The sequence below is a fragment of the Macrotis lagotis genome, chromosome 2, assembly GCF_037893015.1.
Source record: "Macrotis lagotis isolate mMagLag1 chromosome 2, bilby.v1.9.chrom.fasta, whole genome shotgun sequence".
Taxonomy (NCBI): Eukaryota; Metazoa; Chordata; class Mammalia; order Peramelemorphia; family Peramelidae; genus Macrotis; species Macrotis lagotis.
The window spans coordinates 296,718,946-296,743,558 of NC_133659.1; the positions used below are offsets into that span (position 1 = coordinate 296,718,946).

General features: G+C 34.4%; 1 protein-coding gene across 1 annotated transcript in view; it reads right to left on the bottom strand.

Annotated features, from left to right (window-relative positions):
• PPFIA2 (PTPRF interacting protein alpha 2) overlaps nt 1–24,613 on the bottom strand; it is a 190,207-nt gene that overhangs the window by 97,497 nt on the left and 68,097 nt on the right. Inside the window, exon 4 of the mRNA XM_074221063.1 lies at nt 8,971–9,192. Within this exon, the coding sequence (XP_074077164.1) occupies nt 8,971–9,192 (222 nt within the window). The remainder of the gene's footprint in view (nt 1–8,970; nt 9,193–24,613) is intronic.

Below are 24,613 nucleotides of genomic sequence, written 5' to 3' on the forward strand. Positions count from 1 at the left end.
TTTCCTAAAAGGTATCATAGATAATTATATACTATCAAAATATTTTTACAACAAATTTCTCTGATAAATATCTTATTTCTCATATTTAGGAAACTGACAAATTTAAGAACCATTCCCTAATTGACAAATGATCAAAGGATATGAGCAGTTAACAGAAAAAAAAAAGAATTCAAAGTTATCTATAATCTTTTAAAAATACTCTAAAAAACTTTTTTTGCAAAGCAATGGGATTTACTGAACTTGTCCAAGGTCTTATAGCTGGTAAATATCAATTGTCTGATGCCAGATTTGAACTCATCCTCCTGACTCTAGGACCACTGCACTACCTAGTTGCCCCTCTAAATAACTTTTGATCAGAGAAATGCAAATCAAAATGACTCTTCAAGTACCACCTCACACCTAGGAAAAATGACAAATGCTGGCAGGGATGTGAGAAAACATGAAAAATACAGTCATAAATTGTTGACAGGTTTTGAATTGGTTCAATCATTCAAGAGAAAATTTTGGAACAGGGCCTAAAGAGTAAAAAATGCTCTATTTCCTTTGATTAGCAATACCGTGCTTAGGTCTATATCCTTAGCATTTCAAAGAAAAAGGAACAAGATCAATATATATATCAATACAAAGAATTGAAAATGAAGGTGATGTCAATCAACTAATGAATGGATGGACAAGTTAAGGAATGTTTTTTTTTTCTCCTTCATTTTTGAAGAAAGACTATGGCATCATGGAGGCAATGACGAGTATATAATTGGATTTCAGTGGATAGAGCACTGGTCCTGGAGTCAGGAGGACCTGAGTTCAGGATCAGCCTTAGACACTTGATATTTACTAGCTGTGTGACCTTGGACAAGTTACTTAACACTCCATTGCCCTACCAAAAAAAATATGGAATTGTGGCATATAATTGTGATGGAGTACTCTTGTGCTATAAGAAATGATGGGGGCAAGTCAGGAGGACCTGAGTTCAAATACCACTTCAGCTATTTAATAATTACTAAGCTGTATGACCTTGGACATGTCACTTAACCCCATTGCCTTGCAAAAATAAAAAAAAAGGAAAAGAAAAAAAGGACATGATGAGCAAGATGGGTTCAGAAAAAACTTGGAAAGACATATGAACTCATTCGAAATGAAGTGAGCAGAACTAGGAGAACATTGTACACAGTAACAGCCATCAGAGAAAGTAGTGAATATTATAATTATATAGTCAATTCTAAATTACGTCAGGAGGATGATGTTTTGACTTGCAAGGAAATTAGATTTGGTTAAGGCAGAGCTGTGCACAATCATCCACCTTACCCTTTTCTCCATATTTATCAGAGTCCAGTGGCAAGACATACATAGGTCAGGACAGATGATGATGGCCCCAAATTGGTGAATAATGACAGACTCCAGGAAAGTTACTACATAACTACATATTGTTGTTGGTGGTTTTCAGTTTTGTCTGACTCTTCATGACTTTATTTGAAATTCTCTTGGCAAAGCTACTGAACTAGCTTGTCATTTCCTTCTCCGGCGCATTTTACAGAGGAGAAAACTGAGACAAAAATGGTTAAATAACTTAGGTTCACATAACCAGACTGGTTCTCTTGCAGACAATCTATCCACTGTGACATCTAACTGTCCTCGAAAACTATATAATCACATTATTACCATAAGGAATTCATAAAATTATAGATGTGGAACTGGATGAGACCATAAACAAGTGATCTTAATGTTATATTTAAATAGATGAGGAAACCTGAGTCGGTGAGTCCACGACTTATCTAAGGTAACTCAGTAATCAAACCTGTTTACTAACCCCATATTATCTTTTTTATTACACCACTCTTGCTTCTTATATATTTTTTTCTTTCTATAGCTCATTTTACAGATTAGGAAACTGAGACAAATAAGATCACAGGCTCACACAGTATCTGAGGGTAGATTTGAACTCAGGAAACTGAGTCTTCCTAATTCTAGGTCCAGCTCTTCATCCACTGTGCCAGCTAGTTGCCATATACACACGCACACATATACACATACAGATAACTTATCCATTCATCCATATTTTATATATAAATATACAAACATAAAACATATATGGATGCATACATATATAAATATACAGATATAGAAATTTTACACAAGTGAACACATAAACACCTGAGTCATTATGTGAATATATGTGTATGCATGCATATTTTCATGTGTGTGGTATAAGCTTACATACCTAAGCATTTATTGTGTATGTTTATATATACACATATGTGTATATGATTTATTTAAACATAAATTTAGCAGAAGGAACCATGTATCTCGTTCTCTTGATCATTAACAAATGAGCTTTTCAATTCTAGGACTGGCATCTATATGGACACCAGACTATCCAATCTGACTTAATTTTCTTTCTGTTTCAATGATCCATGTGAGGGATTTGGTTCTTAACTGCAGGCTGTCTTTCTATAAATAAAGTATGGATTCTCAAGTCAAAGAAACAGCTCTGCTTTCTGTGTCATTTGGAAGAGCTAAAATAGGAAGCTGTAACTACTCACTGAAGCAGCAAACCTCAAAAAAGAGGAGGAAGAAGTGGAAAGGTTCAATTATGTTATGGGCTGTTACACTCATGCTTTAGATCTCATAACAATGAAATTACTCCACTGTTTTTCTTTTAAAATGCTGATCTGCTGCAATGAAAATGCACCTGCAGTTTCACACAAGTGGAATCCAATCTAATTCCATTCAACTTTTATTGATTTCCTACTCAGGGCAATATTCTATATTCACTTCTCTAGGGCATTCGACAATGAAGGTAATATGATTTAAAGTGTGTGTGTGATGGTTTCAGAAGGTCTATGATCAAATCCCAGTTCTGCCATTCACTCCCCAGCTGACCTTGGACCAGTGAGAGCCTCTCTGGCCCTCAATCTCATCTTTAAGATTCTTTGGTTTGACTAAATGAAGTCTGCTGAAAATGTATGGTTCTGTGACTTAGTCCCCATCCACAAGATGCTTACCAATTTGCTTGGGGAAGGCAAGAGGAAGGAGAAGACGACCTATACAGAAGTAAGCACACAAAACAGTTGCTTGGCTAAGCTTGAGAAGTCAAAGCAATGGTTCTTTAAGAATTCACAGTAAGGGATTTTCAGTATTTTTGATTGCAGGCTTCAAAGGGCAGTTATTTCATCCTAGTCATAGTGGGAGAAGAGTTTCAAATGGCAGAGATGTAAAAGGATAATATTTAAGGAAAACTGTGACTATAGGCATAGGGATAAAATTCTTAGAATATGTTTGAGAAATGTCAATCTGATTAGATTGGTTAGAGCATATGGCATGTAGGGTTGAGGTGAGCAGGATTATTATAAAATAAAACTGGGAAACCAAGTTGCAACTATGCTGTAGATAACAGTGAATAGCAAGTTATAGAGTTTGAATTATATTCCATTGGCAGTTGGTAGCCTTAGATGGCTTTTCAACTTTACTTTCACCTCAAAAAATCCTTCTTTCTCCAGCCTAAGAGCCATGTTTGACATGAATCTATTTCCACTCAGTCTCTGCAATACATATTGGAAGGAAAAGAGACTGAGTGGAAAGTCAATTGTGGGATCCCCCACATGGGGAGTAATGAGTGTATAACCTAGAGGGGCAGCAATGAGAATGGAGAGAAGGGGATGATGCGAGGACTATTAGAAAGGTAGAAATGGAAAGAGTTTGCAATTGATTACATATGAAAGTAAGAGAGAGTAACATATGAAAAAATAGTTTTTATTATAATGTAGATGACAAAAAATTAATCATATTTAACAAAAAAATTAACAATACTATTCTTACATTTATCAAATTCTTATTTTGTTTAAAAGAACTGGACTCGGCATTGTGTTAAGTTCAGATAAGCCAGTCCTTTCCCTAGGAGCTTGGTGTTTTTTCAGGAGAGATTGAGGAAAAGAAACTATGAGATAATTCTAATAGATAATATTACATTATGGATACAAGGCACATCTATATAATGTCTTGGTGAAAACATTCTAATGAACTCTGAAAAATAGAAAAATCATAAACATATCTAGTGGGGAGAGATGGGGAAGATACCTTCACTTTTGTTCATGTTCAACTCAAGGACTGGAAGGATATCTGGGAAGAGTTGTTTTGCGCACAAATGAAAATTATGGTCCAGAGTTAAACAGAGTAGGTTCAAGATTGATTTAGGGGTAGGCTAGGTGGCATAATGGATAGAGCACTGACCCTGGATTCAGGAGGACCCCATTGCCTTGCAAAACAAACAAAAAGATTGATTTGGAAGTTATCAGTTAGATGTGATAGCTTAAATCATTAAATGTCTAAAATTGCTAAAAGTAAGACAAAAAGAAGCCCATTTACAAAAGAATAAGCAAAGGGTCCTTGGGGTATATGGGATGGAGAATGCTAAGGAGGAAAGCAATTAATTGATGGAGGCAAGATAGAAGTAATCAGAAAAATCATGAAAAGAACCATAGGAATTAACAACATGGAAGCCATGTAAGAACACATCATGAAGATGTGTCATTAACAGTGTCAAACGTGGCAGAGGTCAAGTGGGATGCAGATAAGAACACTGGATTGGACAATTAAGATGTCATTCAATGATAACCTTGAGAGAGTTTGAGATTTTGGTTGGAGTGGAAGCCAGATTGCAAGGGATACTGATTGGAAGTGGTGGTGATGAAATCAAGGTTGGAGGTGTAGACTTCTTGCTCTAATCAGAGATGAGATATAGCATAACAGCATGAGAGTATAGAAGCAACCAGACCGTGTTTATAGGGAAAGAAAGATCCCTGGTTTCTTCCAAAGTTGAACTCAAGACTTTCTTTCCAGATCAGTCAATGAATGAATAAATAAGTATTTAATAAATACCTTTGTCAGGCTTTGGGGTTTATTAAGTTTTTATTGTAATGTGAAGTTACAAGTGGGTTCCCTCACTCATAATTTACCATATGTTTATGTGTTTTGAATTCTGTATATGTTTATAAATACATATGTGGATATATGGAATCAATAAGGCTTCTGGTAATAAGTATAAATCTGACTTTGGAGATTTACTAGCTGTACAACCCTGGGCAAGTCATTTACTTTTGATAGTCTCAGTTTCCTTATCTGTAAAATAGACTAGAGAAGAAAATGGCAAATCATCAAATTTTAGCCAAGATTTTTCTAGTAGTCATGAAGAGTTGGCTCGCACCTGAAAAATGATTGAACAACTGAAAAAAAACCACATACACATGTGTGCATGTGCATGTGCATATGTATTTTCTCTTCTGATAGAATGTGGATTCCATGAAGGACAAGGGTCATTTAATTTCTTTTTTGTACTGTTTTAGTTTTTTTGCAAGGCAATGGAGGCTAAATCACTTGCCCAGGGTCACACAGGGAGCATATGTCAAGTGTCTGAGGATCAATTTAAATGCAGGTCCCATTGACTCCAGAGTCAGTATTCTAACCTTTGTACCATCTAGTTGCCCCTGGTTGTTTAATTTCTGTTTGTTCCTCCATTATCTAGCACACATCACTTTAAAAATAAATTGATAAATAAACTGATCAAGCAAATCAAAAATTTGATTGATTGGAAAAACAAGCAAAGCTAAAGATATAGGAAAAGAATGATGGTACTAATTTTTGAAAGAAAGAAAAGCAGACGGAGTTGTCATCTGCATTGATGGAAAGACTCTAGTAATCAATGAAAACAGGGTGCAGGAATTGTACATTTGGAAGAAAACCTTCAGTGTGGTCTGGAAACAATGACAGAGAACCTGGACGATGCAGATCTCTTTTAGGATACAGAAGAACCCTGGGGAGAGGTGAAGCAACTAACCTGGCCATTAGACTATGGATGGCAAGGTTGGTCACAGCTACATTTTTAAATCAACATAGAAGTATTATAAACTTCGTTATAAATACAATCATTTTCTATTTATTGTTATTCAGTCATGTCAGTTGTGTCCAGCTCTTTGTAAACCCATTTGAGAGGTTTGTTTTTTTTGGGGGGGGCAAATATATTGGATAGATTTTCTTTTCCTTCTCCAGTTCATTTACAGATAAGGAAACTGAGGCAAAACAGGATTAACTGACTTGTCCAGGTTCATACGATTAGAAAGTATCTGAGGCCAGACAGTTCTTACTGATTGCAGATCTGGAGCTCTATCCACCCTAGCTGTTCCCTTTTCCTTTTTACTCTATCAGTGTTATAACTGTCTGGAACTGTCTGGAACCTAGTGACTTTTTCCTGCATTGATTATTTATTAGATTTTTTTTAGGTTTTTGCAAGGTAATAGGGTTAAATGGCTTGTGTAGGGCCACATAGCTAGGTCATTATTAAGTGTCTGAGGCCGGATTTGAGCTCAGGTCCTCCTGACTCCAGGGCCGGCGCTCTATCCACTGCGCCACCTAGCTGCCCCTATGTATTAGATTTAAAAATATATCTAGTCAATTAAAAATGTAATGATGGTCCACAATGTGTTGCAAATTCATGAACAGAAATTAATATATATTATATTTTTTTTCTAGGATCTCCATGCCCTAAAAGCTTGCTAGTTTGGTTAGCGACCAACATCTATGAAAAACATAAGGATTAGCTACAAATTGAGTGAAAGGACACAGATGGAGTTACACTGTAAAGACTTTATAGAAGAGGAGAATTTTTAGAAGAATTTTGCTAAAAAAGGGAAAGAACACATTTTGTTAGGGAGGAAAAAGGAGGTGATTTTAGGTATGGAAACTTAAAATTAGGAATGAGTCAATCACATATGGATGACAGTAGGCAGCTGTGCCTGCATATGTAATTATAATTTAGATTATCTGGAGATGCATATAGAAGGTTGTTGACTATGGTTATTAGATATGTGAGAAAGATATCTGTGCTGAAAAAAATCATACACACTTAGAAATATATTTCAAAAGGCTAGACAAAGTCATGTAGAGGACTGATAGAGTCAGTAAGAACTTCTTTCTTATTTTGCCTTTACTCCTCTCTAGCTGTTTAAACAAAGATAAGTTGCTTTACCTCTCTGAGACTCTCCTTATCCTTATATTGAGGATAATAAAAATATTGTTAGAGGCTTGTGAGATGTTCAAATGAAATAATTTGTGTTAACATATTATATCTTTGAAGGCATTATGTGGCTGTCATCATTCTCACTACCTCATCACATTCTCCATTTTATGGGGTTAAGAGATACATGCTTGGGTGTGTTTGCATGCATGCATGTATGTTCATGCATTGAATGTACCTCCCACATGTGGATAAAATAAGAATTTTTTTAATATAGCATACAAGTTCATTTTCTGTGCACTCCCAGAAAGCATTCTAGGCACATGACAACAGGGATGACATTAATAATACTGCTATTTGGGGTGGCTAGGTGGCGCAGTGGATAGAGCGCCGGCCCTGGAGTCAGGAGGACCTGAGTTCAAATCCATGGTCAGACACTTAATAATTACCTAGCTGTGTGGCCTTGGGCAAGCCACTTAACCCCACTGCCTTCCAAAAACCTAAAAAAAATAATAATACTGTTATTTTCAGTATTGATACCAATTCATTCTCTTCTGTTTCAATGGAACTCAAATAGAAACCATTCTAAGCCAATTTACTATCCTGTTCATCATTTTGCAGCTACTGTTTCATAGACTATTGCATAGAAGGATAAAATAACTCTTCTTAGTTGAATGAAATTATTTTTTTCTGATATACTATTTTAGAATCTCTTTCTGATTGAATATTTTAGACAGAATCTGTGATTTTACCCATTTGCAGAATTTGTTCTCTTTACTGAGCATTGGCAACCTATATTCTCAGAGTGATTAAGTGACTTGGTGAAATCATTCAGCCAGTTTGAGTCAAAGACTTGAACCCAAGTTTCTTTGATTCAGAGATCAGATCTCTACCTACCATTGCTATTGTTGCTGTTGTTATTATCATTATTGATGCTCGGACAAATAAAACAGTTCTTCTACAACATAGGGAGAGCTTCCCTATTTCCCCCAATAGTTCATAGGTCTTCTCCCCCAACTTGAAGATGCCTTTAAAGGGTAACAGTTTTGTCTTATTCCATATTTAGTAATGCCACATAAAATGTTAATATCTGTGAACCTGGGAGCAAGAAAATGCCTCAAATTCACTAATACTAGTGAACCCAAATAAAAATGGGTCCTTGTGGGTGCATAATGACTAAGACAAACACAAATCATTATTACATACATTTGATTGTGATTTTATTTATTTTGTTAATCATTTCTTGATTACTTTATAATCTGGTCTGGCAGCACAAGGAAGTTTTATGGGCTTCTTGGGGGCATTTGGATGGTATGTTTAATATGATTGATGAATACTTCTCATTCTGAATTATTTTATGGGAATAGGTTTGATTAAAGGGAGAAAGCATAAATTTTGAGGGATGAAGTTCCTTGAAAAATGGGAGAAGGGAAGTTAAAGAGGTAGCTATGACTTACCAAGGGTCACATAGCAAATTGTAAGCATTAAATTTTAACCCAGGTTTTGCTCATTGCAAGCCTAAATCTTTATCTACAAGGCAAAATTTAATCTGTGCCTCCTATAAATCCAACTGAATGATAATCTTTTGAGAAAGAATATGAGGACCATCCAAAGGAAGAAAAACAAAACAAAACGCCAAAAAAACCAACCTTCAGAATCTGATAAACACTTTATAAAAATTATCTCTGATGTATCCCTTTCACTTAATCCTAATTTCTCAAACCAAAAATGACTAATCTGTAAACATGCTTGTCAAAATATGTATGTTCAATACGAACCTGATGTTAACCACTGAGGGTAGGGGTGGGGTAGGAAGGGAGTGTGGAAGGAAATTTTGTAACTTAAAAATATACATGTGCATATAGATGAAAATACAAATAAATAAATAAATAATGAAAAGAAAGAATGTGAGAAATGAATACTATTTAATGTTATGACAGTAATTATATTCATTGGGAATGGCTTACCTCTCTAATGTCCCTTTGATATTTGGTGTTCATTTCTTCGGTTTTAATCAGGTCCTTCCTGGCAGTCTCTGCTTCCTGCTCCACTTCTCCCACCCGGGAAGAAAGGGCTGCTAAGCGTTCTTTCATTTGAACCATTTCATAGTTTTGCTTTTCAAGTAATTCTTGGAGTTCCATCACTTGACTGGTGTCATCTGTTGAGTCTATGGAACCATTGGACAAACGCTGCAAAAGAAAAAAAAATGCCAGTTATATCTACTGCCCTAATTTCAGATTAAGGATTTTAAAAACCTGGATTTTCTGTGTTTCTCCTGCTGAGAAAAAAAAAAAACGTTCAAAGAAAGTCAAATTTACATCTAAAAATTAAACAACTATTTTTTTAAAAATAAAACTATCATTGATATTAAGGCATTTTCTTCATTTATCCAGAATTCATGAAAGGTTAACAGTATTCTGTTAACCATTCTCAGTACAGAGAAGAAAAGAGGTTTGAAGAGTGTAAAACATCACAAGAAGATGTATTCACTGAAGTCATGGAGTTCAAATCTAGAAATATGATTATATTTATAGAAAGATAACTTTAATACTCAAAAATTGTATAAAAATATACTATTCTCAGTACAGTGAAGGAGAAATTTTTGAAGATTATATTGGATTGAAATAATATGTATTTGCTGCATTCAAATCTCAAAATGCAATTATATGCATAAAAGATAATTTTAATACTCAAAAGTTACATAAGAACATTGGATATGTGCAGAACAAGGAAGGTCATTACAGTCTAGAAGCAAAACCTGATGGAAAGGAACATTTTATATTATACAAGGATGTGTAGGAATCTGGCAGATAACAGTAGAAAAGGAATTAAATTAGGAAAATGCAAATTCATAAATTTAAAAATAATCCAGCCATTCTTAAACAAATTCATTTTTATTTTATCTTATGTTATTTGGTTTTTGTAAGGCAATGGGGTTAAGAACTTGCCCAACGTCTCACAGTTAAGTAATTATTAAATGTCTGAGAGCAGATTTGAATTCGGGTCCTCCTGACTCCAGGGCAGGGGTTCTCTCCACTGCTGCACCTAGTTGCCCCAAAATGCATTTTTATTGTAGTGTCAAACAGCACTAAAATGCTCCAAAATTCAAAGCAATGTCAATTTTTACAATTTGAGGAGCTCTTGACTTCCATTTTATTTTCCAGTGGCAGATAAGATCAGATCTGCCATAGCACACTCTGATATTATTCTGACAGGTATTCTTTTGATCCAGTCCCTTGCCTTCTGACCATCTCACCCACAAGACACTCCATCTCTTGGCTACAGACATTCTCTCTGGCTTTCCATCACAGTTGCATCCCTCTCCTTCCTCCCCTCTGATATCCCTGACTTCCTCTAAATCTCGACTAAAATCCACTGAGCATGCAAATAGAAAGTATTTAATTCATGGTTATTGAGCTGAATGGAATCTGATCTAACAAGATCCAAAGAAAAAAAAATAGGACAAGAAAAATCTTATGATTTCTGGTTTATTTCATAGATGATGATATTTGCCATTCATTCTCGAAGAAGACCATGAGATCAAGGAGGTGATGTCATGACATGCACATGAATTTGAATGGGGGGGGGGGATTGCATTAAGTCACCAGCCCCACTTTTTCCTCAAGAGCCGTCTGGGTCCAGTGGCCAGATATGAATCAGGACGACTGGAGATGGTCCTGGATGCCAGGTAATCAGGGTGAAATGACTTGCTGAAGGTCACATAGCTAGAAAATGTCTGAAGCTGGATTTAAACTCAGGTCCTCCTGACTTCAGGACCTATCTTCTACCAACTACAACATCTAGCTACGCATTTTCTAGAAGAGAGATAGAGACAGGCAGAGATAGCAAATATTTATTAAGTACTTAACATGTGCTGGCAGTTGGCTGACCTCATAATACATAGAACCCCAGGAAGACTCATCTTCTTGAGTTCAAATCCAGTCTCAGACACTTACCAGCTCTAAGTGAGCAAATCACTTAATCCTGTTTGCCTCACTTTCCTCATCTGCAAAATGAATTGCAGGAAAAAATAAATACTCCATTTATGTTTTTTCAAGAAAATATAAAGTGGGATCATGAAGAATTAGAAATAACTAAATTATAACAATAATATGTAGATATTGTGAAAAGCTAAGAAGAGTGGGCAAGGTACCCATACTGAAAACTAAATCATAGAATGAATCATAGAACTGGAAAGAATGCTAGAGAAAGGAAGAGTTTAAGGCAGTATTTCTAGGCAGAACTGGTAAGACTGAAACTTCATAAAGGGCTGAATGCTTAATGAGAGTTCTATAACCATTTTTTGGATTCCATTGAGATTGATTTTAATTGATAAATTAGAAAATGCTATAAATTAGCATGGACTCTAAGCTCAGAATAAATCAGGTTCGGCATGAAAGACATTAAATAATTTCAAGCAATATAAAATCAATATAATGCCCTCCATTGCTGAGTACTGACACTCACTGCCAAGATATGCAAACCCTTTATATTACTGATAAATGAAGGAAGGACAGAGTCATTTTTCAAGCTATTAATTTTTATGGGTCTGATGTTTTTATGAACTTAGCCTATTACTTATTACAGTTCATCAATCTCATGTGAATCCATCAATCGGATTCACTTTAAAGCTATGATTTATGGAAAAATTCACACATACTCAGATGCTCTCAGCAGAATTAGAAAAGAACACATTTTATTTCTTGGACACACCTTCCATTTATTGCAATCATTATTTTCCATTTGCAAACATTAAAATATGAATTATGATAGGGAATAGGGCACATTCTCCGATTTTCCAAAGAAATCAAAAGTTGATTTTCACTTGAAAGTTATTTTTTGAAAGCTAAAAATCAAAATGAGGGAAACTTTAAAATTTGTAAATACATATTAAGGACAGAAATTACTTAAAGATCATCTGTTTCTCAAATAATGTAAATCTCAAGATCTTGAGTATCTGGCACAAAAGTCTTGCAACTATCTATGTCTGTTGAAGATATTGTACCTCCATTTCAGTGTGGTTCAGAGTCAGAGGAGAAAAGCAGTAATTTGTATTTGTAGGAAAACTGCCTAGTACCTCGGTACCATGTGGCAAGAATGAAGGATAGTAACAATAAGATAGTTTAAGGGCTATACATGTACCAACAAAATGTAAAAATGTTGAGAGGAAGCTTTTTAGGTAGGTTTCTATGGTAGATGAAATGGAAGACTTGGAGGGAAATTATATAGGACTCATACTACACCCACCTAGCTGCCCATTATCCATAGTACCTCTAAGCATAATGTAGGTTCCCACCTGACTGTGTCTATTTTTACTTCTGCTTTCTTTGATATGATGATGATAATTTCTGTTTTCTTTTAAATTTTTAAATTCCCTCAAGGCATGGAAAATTCCAATTCAGTTTTTTTTGGTTTGTTCTTACCTCTATGTGAATCTTTAGGTTTCAATGGAGTTTCTTATAAATATAACATGTTGCTATAACCCTTCACTATTTCATAAGTTAATCCATTACATTCTTTTTCAAGATTATAATTCAATCAACAAGCATTTATTAACCACTTGATAAATTAGAAAATGCTATAAATTAGCATGGACTCACTTGATGTGTGCTAAATGGTATGAGAAGCACTGACAATACAAAGAAAAAGCAAGAAATATCTTTGCCCTTGGGGAACTTAGCTTCTTGTCTTATCTTTAGCTACTGTTCTTTAGCTGTTTTTCAGTTGTGTCCAACTCTTCTTCAAATCTCTTGGGTTTTTTTTTAAGCAAAGATTCTAGAGAGGTTTGCTAATTCCTTTTTAGCTCATTTTACAGAGGAGGAAATTGAGACAAATGGGGTTAAGTGAAAAGCCTAGGGTCACACACTGGTAATTAACTGAGACTGGATTTGGAGTCAGGTTTTCCTGACTCCAAGTCTAATGCTCTATCCATTCTACCACATAGGTACCCCAAGATGATGAACATAAAAACTAGAAATAGAGTATAATTTCTGAAAAAAACAGACACTAATTTGGACAGCCTGAAGATGATGGAGTTATTTCCATTGAGTCTAGAAAAATAAATTAGTTAAGATTGTATATGGTTTCAAAACTTAAACAAAAGAATTCAAATAATCCCAAAAGAAATTGTGAATGGAATAGACTAAGTGGAGGAGTCCAATCTCTGTCTAAGAAAATTACTTTGGAGGCAGGGACGATGGACTGGATAGGCAGAGCCTTGGGGCATGGAGACCCATAAAGAGATTGCTATGATGATTTAGGCTAATGATGACAACTCAGACTAATGTGGTACATATGAGTGCAGAGAAGGGTTCAGATGTAGCATGTTAAGGAGATAGAATTAGACAGAATTAGGGTGTATGGGGGGGATTCAGGGAGCACCAGCCCCTCTGCTGTGAAATCTTGCTCAGCCATTTTCATGACTGGTCATCCACTTTGGTGTCTACCTATCTACTCTCAACTGTGGCTTCAAGGGGTTATACTGTGCCCAATAAAACCATCCAGTCCAATGGACTGAACTAGGTGAGGGTGATAGATGTTGATGAGTTGAAAGATAGACACCCCAAGTTTGTAAAGATTCCATGGAAGAATGGGCAGATGAGAATAATTTGTTCTCATGGTCTTGAAGTCACCTGAATCAGATGCTGTTGAGAACGTAGAGCTTGGTCAGATATCAATGATGTCCACTGCAACCAGATCATCACCAGTCATCTTGATTTACGTCTTGCAACTGAACTTCAATGATTTTGGAAGAGAGTGAGGTTGATGACTTTGCTTAACTCTACCTCATGAAAATATAATTCTAGCACATGAATCAAGGCATCACCCCTTGATGTCATTGGTTCTCTTTGACAAAGAAGGATGAACAACAACAAAATTAGTGGCATGTGTGTGTATGCGCACACTCCAATGTATCTTATCTCTAAACTCCATAGTATAGAAGTTATGAATTACCAAAGTTAAGGTCTCCCTAAGATCTAACCCCTTTCCTTCTGTTTATTATGTACTTATAATGGTTTATTATGTCAATTCCTTATTCAATAATCGAAGATGTGATAGCAAGAGGAGACATGCTTGGTACTGGCTCCCTTTACCAAGGTCTAAGCATGGAGGTTGCAAAGGCTTAATACAAGATTTGTCCCAAAGAGGAATGGTCTACCTTAGGAAGTGAATTCTCCTCCCCGTTCATCTTCAGTTAAGGAGTGAAGGGTCATTGGTCTGAGAAATTATAGAAAGTGTTCTTGGTCAGCTAGGTGTCCTTGAAGTTCCCTTCCAGAGTAAAATTCTATGATTCTGTGAACTCCTATTCTCCATCCTCTCAGAATTATTTCCCCTTAATGAAGCCTGTTTGTTGCTATAATTTGATTACTTTTAAAATTGAAAGGTCACCCTTTCATCACTGTGTTGTTTCCACTTATCTCTGCTTTCTAATCTTAGAGAAATATATTCTCCAGAAGAAAAATAGAATATTGCATCCACTTTCTTGTGAGAATGGTCTCTACAGAATATAATACAATTGTCTGTTGGGTTTTTTATTTTTCTTTTGCATCTTTCCATCTAAGCTCAAGCTTATTCAATATCTATCTCCACAACAAACATTTATTTACAATAATAGAAATCTTCAGTAAAGGAGGACAAAGAGGGAAATGCTTTTCCCTACCAGTTTCCTGAAAATAAAGATATATAAGGAAGTTTTAGTAAAAATTTAAATGGATATTTCCAATGAGATTTTTGTTGAAATTTAAAAAAAAATCCTATGTAGAAATTAAAATTTTTCTTAGTCTTCCTGGAATTGTTCCTCTAATTAAAAAAACTTTTTTTTTCTCTTATATATTGCCATATTGGCCATATTGGGTGTACTAACTATAGAAGAAAAGTGAATTCAGAGATAAGAGTTGAATGCAATACACAAGTATGGGAGATTAAGCTCTATTATTGAAATAATTCCCAACTCAATGGATTCTTATTTCAGGATCTTTTGCCACATCTCAAAATACCTCAAAAGAAAAACAAAGCAGTAGAGATTATGCATAGAAAGCATCTTTTTTATTTTAGTAAAAAAAATGCTTTTTTTCCTTCTCTTAGAATTTTATTCTTTTAAATCAGTGCAGTTTGTTGAGATCATTGCACAGTGGTAATTATTTTCCTTTAACCCATAAATGGTACAGGAAAATGTAATGATTTTAGAGGAGTTTTTCATTTTTTTATTGTGGCAGAGCTAGGTAATCCCAAGTTTGGTCTCCTAAAGTGAAACTTTTAAAATTAGATGTCACAATATAAATCCATGTGAATTTTATCTTAACCATCCTTTTATGTTGCAATAATCCCTGTGAGCTAGTAAGGAGATTGTGCTCCATTAATTAACAGAGTTTAAGAATAATATAATGAACCGGTAGATGGTAAGTCATTTTAGAACTCAGCTTTTGAACCTAAGGAATCTCCAGTATGAAATATTCTTTTTCAGTGATCTGTGAAAGCACAGGTGGGCAGAGAGCAACTCTGGTACCTAGAATTTTGTTCTCTCTTGCATTAGGAGTTCATTAATGTCATCAAACAAACTAATGCTCATTGACTTTGGAAGTTGTTTTCATTAAAAATGGTGATAGCAACACTATTGCTACAGAGGGAGTTAGCTCGATATCATTACATGAAAAAAATCTGAAATAAATGACCAGATTAAAAAGTCAGCCTCAAAGAGTCAGATAAAACCAGAAGTGTTATTTTGTGTTGGTGTGCATACTCATATACAGATGTGCACAGATACTCTAATATCTTTTTGAAAGAAACATTTACAATTTTATCTTTTATTTTTCCCAATTATATTCAAGATAATTTTAAATATTCATTCTTAAGCAAACCTTTGAGTTTGACATTTTTCTACCACCTTCCCTTCCTTCCCTGTTTCTCATGGAAGAGAGCAATTCGATGTATGTTGTAGATGTATAATTGTGTTGAACATATTTCCATATTAGATACTCCAATACATTTAGTGATGTTTTTTGAATATTTGTCCTAATGTATAATTTTATATTTCTAATTCATTAATAAGATAAAGGATAAAGTGCTGGAACTGGAGTCAGGCAGATTCATTTTTTAAAATTTTTTTTTATTTATTCAAGGTCATGGGATTAAGTGACTTGCCCAGGGTCACTAGGCAATTATTAAGTGTCTGAGGCTGGATTTGAACTTAGGGCTTCCCGACTCTAGGGTCAGTATGCACTGTATCCACTGCACCACATAACTGCCCTCCAGATTCATTTTTTGTAAATTCAATTCTGATCTCAAATATTTGCTAACTATGTGACTTTGGGCATGTCACTTAAATCTGTTTGCTTCAGTTTCTTTTCTGTAAAATGAGCTGGAGAAGGAAAGGTAAATCACTCTCACTATCTTTGCCAAGAAAATTCTAAATGGGATCATGAAGTGTCAAACACAAATGAAAGGACTGAACAAATCAATAACTAATTAATTTTATAATACTAATTGCTATTTATACCTAATAAATTTACACTATTTGCTGATGCTAATTGACAAATTTTATGCTACTAATTAATGATAGTATTAATTAATTCTATTAGATTAACCTCCCCACTCCAACCCAGTTGGATGTAAATTACTTGCAAGATCATTTCTATTGTCCTCATATTCCCAGAGGCTTGAACCAAGTTTTGCACATAGTAGAAAGTGAATCAATTCTTACTATACTCTGTAACTAAGAACAAGTATTATTGTAAATTGAAACCAAGGAAGGCAGTGTGGTGAAGTGGACAGAGAACTAGTTTAGGGGTTCAAGTCATACCACTTAAATATATTTGCTATGTGGACAGCACACATAAAAAGTCACTCCTCCCACCCCAACCCCCAGTAGGCTCTATAGGATTATAAATTTCAGAGCAGGTGCTAATGTACCTGAGATGATGATATTTCATTACTGACAAAGATGATATAAAATGTCCAGGAGAAAGCAAATATATATGCATTTTAAAAATTCTTTTATACTATTGGGACCACCAAAATTATAAAAGTAATAGACTCAACAAACAAGCATTTATTAAGAACCCATTGTATGCCATTACCTATACTAGACACTGGGGATGCAAGGACCAAGAGAAGAAAAAAAAGAGAAAAGAAAAAAAACAGAAAGGAAACAATCCTTACTTCCAAAGAACTGATATTCTAAATGCCACACAAATGCAGAGTAATGCAGTCAGGGACAAAGGGGTTCTTAACTCAATATTCAAATCATTTATCAACACATTAATAGTTACCAATTTGCCCATACACAGGAGAAAGTAGATGGCACAGTGAATAGATTGCTAATCCTGGATTCTTTCCCAAATTCAAGTCTGAGCTCAGATATTCACTGATATATGACCCTGGTCAAGTCACTTAATCCTGTTTGTCTCAATTTCCTCATCTGTAAAATAAGCCGGAGAAGAAAACAGCAAACTACTCCAAAACCATGGAGACTGAGACATGATTGAAAGACAACTGAACAACCACACAAGCAAAGTTAAAAAAAATAATTCTACAAACTCTGGGTAAGGCCTAGTTTAGACTAAGTCCCTAAATTCAGGTTCCTAGTTGGGACACAATGAAAAAGTCATTGAGGATAAAATACAATGAAAACATTTTATATCTAATCAAAGATGTCTAAATTACTTAAAACTAATAAGTGATTTTCCAAATGTGATATAGTAAGTGATAGACCATGGATTTGAACCTTCATCCCTTATTTCTAAAACCCAGATATTTTCTGTGGAATCATGCTTGGATATGAAGACGCAGTCTTCATCATGAATCCGTATTGATTTTGCTATGCCTTCCTAGAGGAAGAACTTTCTTTTTATGGTAGATCACCGTTGCCCTTGCTCTCCATTGCCCATCAAAAAAAAAAAATAACCTTCCTTGTATCATGAAGAATGACTCTACAAATAAGGTGAATCTTTTTTTTCCCCAGTATCCAGACTGACAACATTGCATTGCAGCTATTATTTCTGACAATGGTTATGAATTTATTCAAGATGAGTTGGATTAATTTTTGGACAGGATGCTTATCCCAGCTGTCACCAATATGAATCACCACCCCCCAGCATACCATCAGGCTGAAACGATGATACAGGCTGCTAAAGATACCCCGAAGCAGACTGTTTTGAGGAGGTTGATCAACAACCTTCACTATGTTTCTTATTACTCAATCTGTCATGTCATGTTCAACAATGATAGCTCTATTGAATTAATAAACACAAAAACACAAAGAATTGCCTCAGTTATCCTCATTGTTCTCTTTCTTTCATCTCTTGCTTATTTAAAAATTATTTATAATTAAAAGTTTATTTTTTTTTTGCTTTTACATAGCCTAAACTACTTTACCCTCTGTCTTGTTGAAAAATATCCCATATAACAGATTTTTAAGAAGATAAAAAAATGAAGATAAAATTTATCGAGACTATAAATAAAAATGGGGGAAATTATACTGTTATTCTATACCTACTGCCTAACTCCCACTCCCTCTAAATAAAAAAAAAGAATAGGGAAGTATTTTCTCATATTTCTTCTTCAGGACTGAGTCTATTCTTCATAATTTTATTACATTCACTTTGGATTGTGTTGTGGTGGTTGTTCCATTCACATTGTTTCTTCTCTATATATTATCATTGTATGTTGTTTTCTTGACTTTATTTACTTCATTTTGCATCAGTTCATACCAGTCTTCTCATGTTTCTTGGTATTCAGCCTTCTTATAGTTTCTGAAAGTCCAGTGATATTTTTTTCACATTCATGTACTACAACTTGTTCTTAGCTGAGATAAGTGAAGATGTATCATGAGAATTTTGGGTGTGGATGAAAAGCTTTGGAATAGCCTCTAAAGTATGGAACAGTGAATTGATTATGGAAGTGTCAGAAACATGCCTTGTCTCAGTCAGGTTCTAGGTAAAAATATATAAGATAAATTTGTAATGGACCAAGTTGTAATGGTTTCATGATTTTCCCCACCATAAGTTAGCAACAGCAAGTGAGGATGAAAAAAAGTAACAGATACAGGAAGTAAGCCAATTCTGAAATTTGGCAGAGTAAAATTAGTGATAGGATAAGCAGGTAAGCCAGCAAGACAATTGGAGACTGAGAGCAAAGACAGAGAGACAGAGACACAGGTGTAGACAGAGAGCCAGACTGATACAGAGACTAAATAGTCAAATGGTTATGGTCCTTTCTCTATTTAAATTATGCTAATCCTTGGATAGCAGGCTTATAATCTCTTCAATTACCTTTATATTCACATTTCTAATTTACTAGAACCTATGAGAATTTGCCCTCTTACTGCAATCAAATGGAAACAACCATCATTTCACATTAAGAAGCAGTTTTAGAGGAAGCATACTGGGGAGGGTTTCTTTGGGCATCTTCCATCAAATAATATAAAGATTCATTTTTGTCTGTGAATCTTGAGCAAATAGTTTCACTTTTAATAGGAAATCTCACCTATAAGCAGATCATTAAAACCTATTAAAGAGACAAAAGGGTTTTTACCAATCTTTTTATTAATTGTATCATTTTATATTCTGTGTTATATAATGCTTTAAATGTTATTCATTTCCCACATTTTATTGACTACAAATTGCAAAAGAAAAGGGGTATGATAAAAATTATTAGCAATTTTATAAACCTATTTTAAATTGCTAAATAATGACATAGATTGTAAAACACTTGGAGAACTGAAATTACTACATAAATACCACTTAATTGGGAATGTTCAGTTATTCTCCCTCTTTCTGAGGAATATATTTTCAATATAGAGGAACCGTTAATTTCTAATTTTTAAGGGTCAAGGGACTTTGCTTCTGTCGACTAAGGCATTTTTTCCTAACAAATAATCCTTTGTGGGGGGGCAGTTAGGGACATCATTCATTTCTCCTTTCCCTTAGCATTCTTTTCAGTTTGAATCCTATACATTCTTTCCTCAACACAATGTCAACAAATAATTAAATGTGGAAAATATTTTATCCATATTTGTCCAATACATTTGATGGGTGCTGTGGAGTTTGACAAAATGAAATGCTCCCAAAAGTCAGCAGGGCTGAAGTTTCTTTTAAAAGGTTTTTTCCTGTCTTTACTTATAATAAGAATAATCCTACACAATGGTAACTTGTTTGAAGGTAATAGATAATAAAGACATTAAAGTGGAACATTGATTCTGTCACCCAGCAGGTCTGATTTGAGAAATGTAACCACTGGAAGATGTTAGGGAGAAATAACAGAGGAGGGGAAAAAAGAAGGAAAAGATAATAAATAATTTTTTTAAAACCAGAAATGAGCCAAAAAATTCATGAGAAGAAACACAAAAGGCAATTTTGTTATTGACTTCCTAAATTTAATATGTAGTTTTAATAAATCATATGCAATGGAAATTTATGCTTTCCCATGCAATTTTCTTTTTTGTCTCCTCTGTATAAGGCAATGTTTAATTTTTGTTGATTCTTGTTAAGTTCATAATAAAAAAAGTACTTTGACTTATTTATTTAATTGTTTTCTAGATACAGATCTAATAGACCCTAGGGTTACACCCTCTTGATTTCTTAGTAGTAGAAACAAGAATCATAAAATTCCTTCAAAGAACAATCCAAATGCCATTTTCTGTATTTGGCCTTTATCCATATCTACCTACCTTCCCATCTCATTAGTGTTCTATGCCTGCTGAAATTACTTTGCATGAAATTAAAAGTCTCTATGAATGACATATTTCTCCCACCCCAGTAGAACAGGACCTCCTTGATGGCATTATTGTTGGCTTTTGTTTTTATCCTCCCAGTGACTAACTTAGAGCCTTTCATAAATATGGTACAATTGAATGCAAAAGAAAAGACCACACTGGAGTCTTCTGGAACTTAAAATTAGATACACAAATAAAGCACTAAAATCAGTATAAAGTAAGATAGGGTGTGATTAAAAGCATCAGGGAGTCCAAGGAGGGAAAAATGAGTGATCTATGGTGGGCAAGACCACTTATCTCATGGAGGATGCAATGAGACAAAATAATGAACCCATTGGTAAGGACTTCAGATTTTAAGAATTTTACTTAGATGACTTTAAACAGAAGAAGGAGGAAAACTAGTTATTTCGTCAGATATTAATTTATTCCCTGTGATTTGAATTAGATTTAATAAGCTAAATGAGTCTGAACCTCACCCTCAAATGGACAGATGTTACACCTGAGATATAGCCATTTCAGATTAGTTCGTCATTTAGAAAATACTTAGATACATGCCAATATCCCTCATTGACTAAGCACTCTCACAAGATTTGAGTTCAGGTGAATAATACTTTCAAACTTGATGTGATTGAAAGGGAGCCAAAATTTCAGTCATGGAAGACATTTTTGTTCGCTTTACCCTTGATTCAAGGGTGACTAAATAAATATCAAAAGAAAAATGAGCTCTTAGATCTCAGTAGTATCCTTTTTGGTGGACTATGGTTGCTCAATGTTGAATACTTGCATGTAAGGCAGCGATAATGAAAACCTGGAGGAAAAAAAAGATTCTGGTTCTTGTAGCATTCAACTTTGAAAGCATGCTTCTGGGAATGGTCTTGGAATTAAACTAGGAAGAAACCGGAAAAGAACTGGTGCCTCCATCATGTTTTATCCAGTTTATCATGTTAGGGACTCAGGATTTTTAACTTGAATGAGAACTAGAATTCTCCTACCTTTATCTTATTTATACATATATAATATTCCTTGATAAAACATAAACTCTTTGGAGGAAACCATTATTTTACTGTTTTTATCTTACCCCCAAACACCTATAATAGATTTTACAATATATGTCATTCTTGATTTCTGTATAAATGTGTTGTATCTTCTTGATAATTAAAAAAAAATAGCCTTGATAAGCAAATTTTTAAATTTGGGAAGGTGAGGTGGGACAAAGAATTGCACCTGCCTTAGGCTAAGGATAAAATTTAATAGAAAGGAAATGAACTTTCAGAGGAATGTTACATTATTAGAAGTGAAAAAGAAAAATAATAAGGCTTCCACACCAAGTAACATAGGAATATAATTGCAGAATGAATAATCACTTCAACTGCATCATCACTATCATTACTACGAAGGCACAGTATCTGAGATCAATAGAAGGAAAAGCAACTTGAGAGAACACCATTCAGTCCTTTGGGTAAAATTACAGCTATCTGAAATACAAGAGGGATACAAGGTAGATGTGGATCAATAATGTAATCACGAGTAAGATAAACTTCAGCTGACAAAAAGTTAGTTTTCTGCAAAGCAAGTGATGTGAGTGGTTGATAAGAGAAAATTATACAGAAACAGATTTCTGAAAGAAATGTGATTAGGACTGCAAGAAGAGACCACTATTGATACTGGTCCTGTTTACAGAGTGTATCTACATCATTGAAAATATAGATGTTTGTAACAAATTATATTTAATCACAAAATATTCTGAATGTGAAACTAAAAAAGAATTTTCCTTTCACATCAAGATATTTTAATGGAATTTGAGTACTCAAAATTATTTGATAAGTCCTTGCTCTGAAAAGAATTTGAAAATTTCCATAAATCATATTCTTAAGATATTCTCAGTCTTTAATTTTCTGCCCCTTTATAGGTTTATATTTCTCTAATCTACCCTCCCACTCTGATGTCTTATCATAATCCTACATTATATATGGAGGGTATATAAATAAATAATAAGTTATAATATGTATATATATATATGTATACACACAGATATGATATGCTCCAAATCTTAGTTTAGTTTTAAGTTATTAACACAGATAATGCCTCATATAGAAAGACTTTAAATGTTTTAAAATTGATAATGCCTATCCTCCTTGTGTAGTTAAATGATTACAAAATAAAATAACTGGCAGGAATAACTTTTATATCTTTAAAGAAATTGCAATTGCCAGTCATCTTGATTTGTCTTTCTGCTAGAACTGGATGCCTGAATGAGAGTGAGCCTCAGGACTTTGGACAGTTCTGCCTCTTTTGAATCTAATTTATTTGCCAATCAAGATATCACTCTCATGATGTCAGTGCTCCTCTTGATTCCCCTAATCCTTAGCTGTCTCTGGATTCTGGAAGTTTATATACAGTGAAGCCCAGGTCTCAGTTATTCCTTACTAGCTGGGAAAGTTTTGAATATGAGTTTGACATTTAAGTTGCTTATGTTTTGTCTCTTGATCAGTATGATCGTATTTGGAAGGGGTCAGTGTGAAACTTGCATGAGGATCCCTTTCAGCTATATGGGTTTTTTTGCTTAATTGCTACTCTGGCTGTGGCCTCCAAACACTTCTTCTGGAGGTCATGGCTGGAAAGAGAAACCTCTTGGATGGGCATTCCTGAAGATCACGAGTCCTACTTTTTACCCTAAGGATTTTTCATTTTCCATGGACATTCTCCCTTGCTTTTACTCTGAGAACTATAATGATGTGAAAACTACCACAGCCTACATTAAAAGAAGGTACGGCGCTCGTTGAGCACAGATGGATTGGAGTGGCTTAAAAGAAACAAATTTAGAGCTATCTCCATTTTAAAAGTTCATACAACTATTTGTGCCCAATCTGGGTTAGAATCTTCTGAATTCATAATGATATGATCTGCCAGGCAGACATATTAGACCTTGCCCGCAACATGGTGATGCCATTTTGGCTCTCTTTAAGAACAAAGTCAACCACCAATCAACCAACTAACCACTGCATCTGCATAGATCATGTCAGCAGAATGTTCAATTGTTCCATTCATTGTGATTTCCCAGATAAAACTCCCTTCCCTGGATAATACCACTCCCCTGTAAAAAAGGCAACATGGTATATTGGATAGTGCTGGCCTTGGATTTAGGAAGACTGGATTAAAATCCTGTTTCAAATATTTAACAGGCATGTGTGTGTTTGTGTGTGTGTGTGTGTGTGTGTGAGAGAGAGAGAGCTATAGAGAAAAAGAGATAGAAGTGGGAAGAGAAAAAAGGGAAGGGGATGGGGGAAAGGAGGGAGGAAATACATATAATTATATTATATAAAATGTATAATTATTTATTATATGTATTTACTTTTATAGGTTCTATAAAATTATTTATTATTAGATACTAGATACATGCTATATTGTCATTTCTAGTATTAAAATGAAAGCCCCATGAGGACAGATACTGTTTCTTCTTTGGTATTTTTATCTCTTTAGTATAATGCTTAGAACAAATAATTAATAAATTCTTTTTGAGAAATCTAGAGTTTAAGAAGGAAAGAAGATGGTTTATTTAAATAGGAAAAAATTCCTATTAAAATACAAAAGTCAGATTTTCATGGAAAAGAAAGGATATCAAATAATAAAAGTAAATTAGAGTCAATTAGAATGAGTCAGAAATGATAAAAAGAAAATTAGCTTATATGTTTTTATATGAATTTAGTGCAGGAAGTCTAAATATACCCAAAAAAGGAAGACAAAACACAAGTTATCTTCTATCTTCAAATTTGAATGCATCCATCTAGGGAGACCTCAGTACTAGATACAACATATTACACTTTTAGACAGTTCAAATTTTTATGAAGTCTTCTTACCATCAAGTCTAAATTTGCATCTTTGTGACATCACTCCAACAT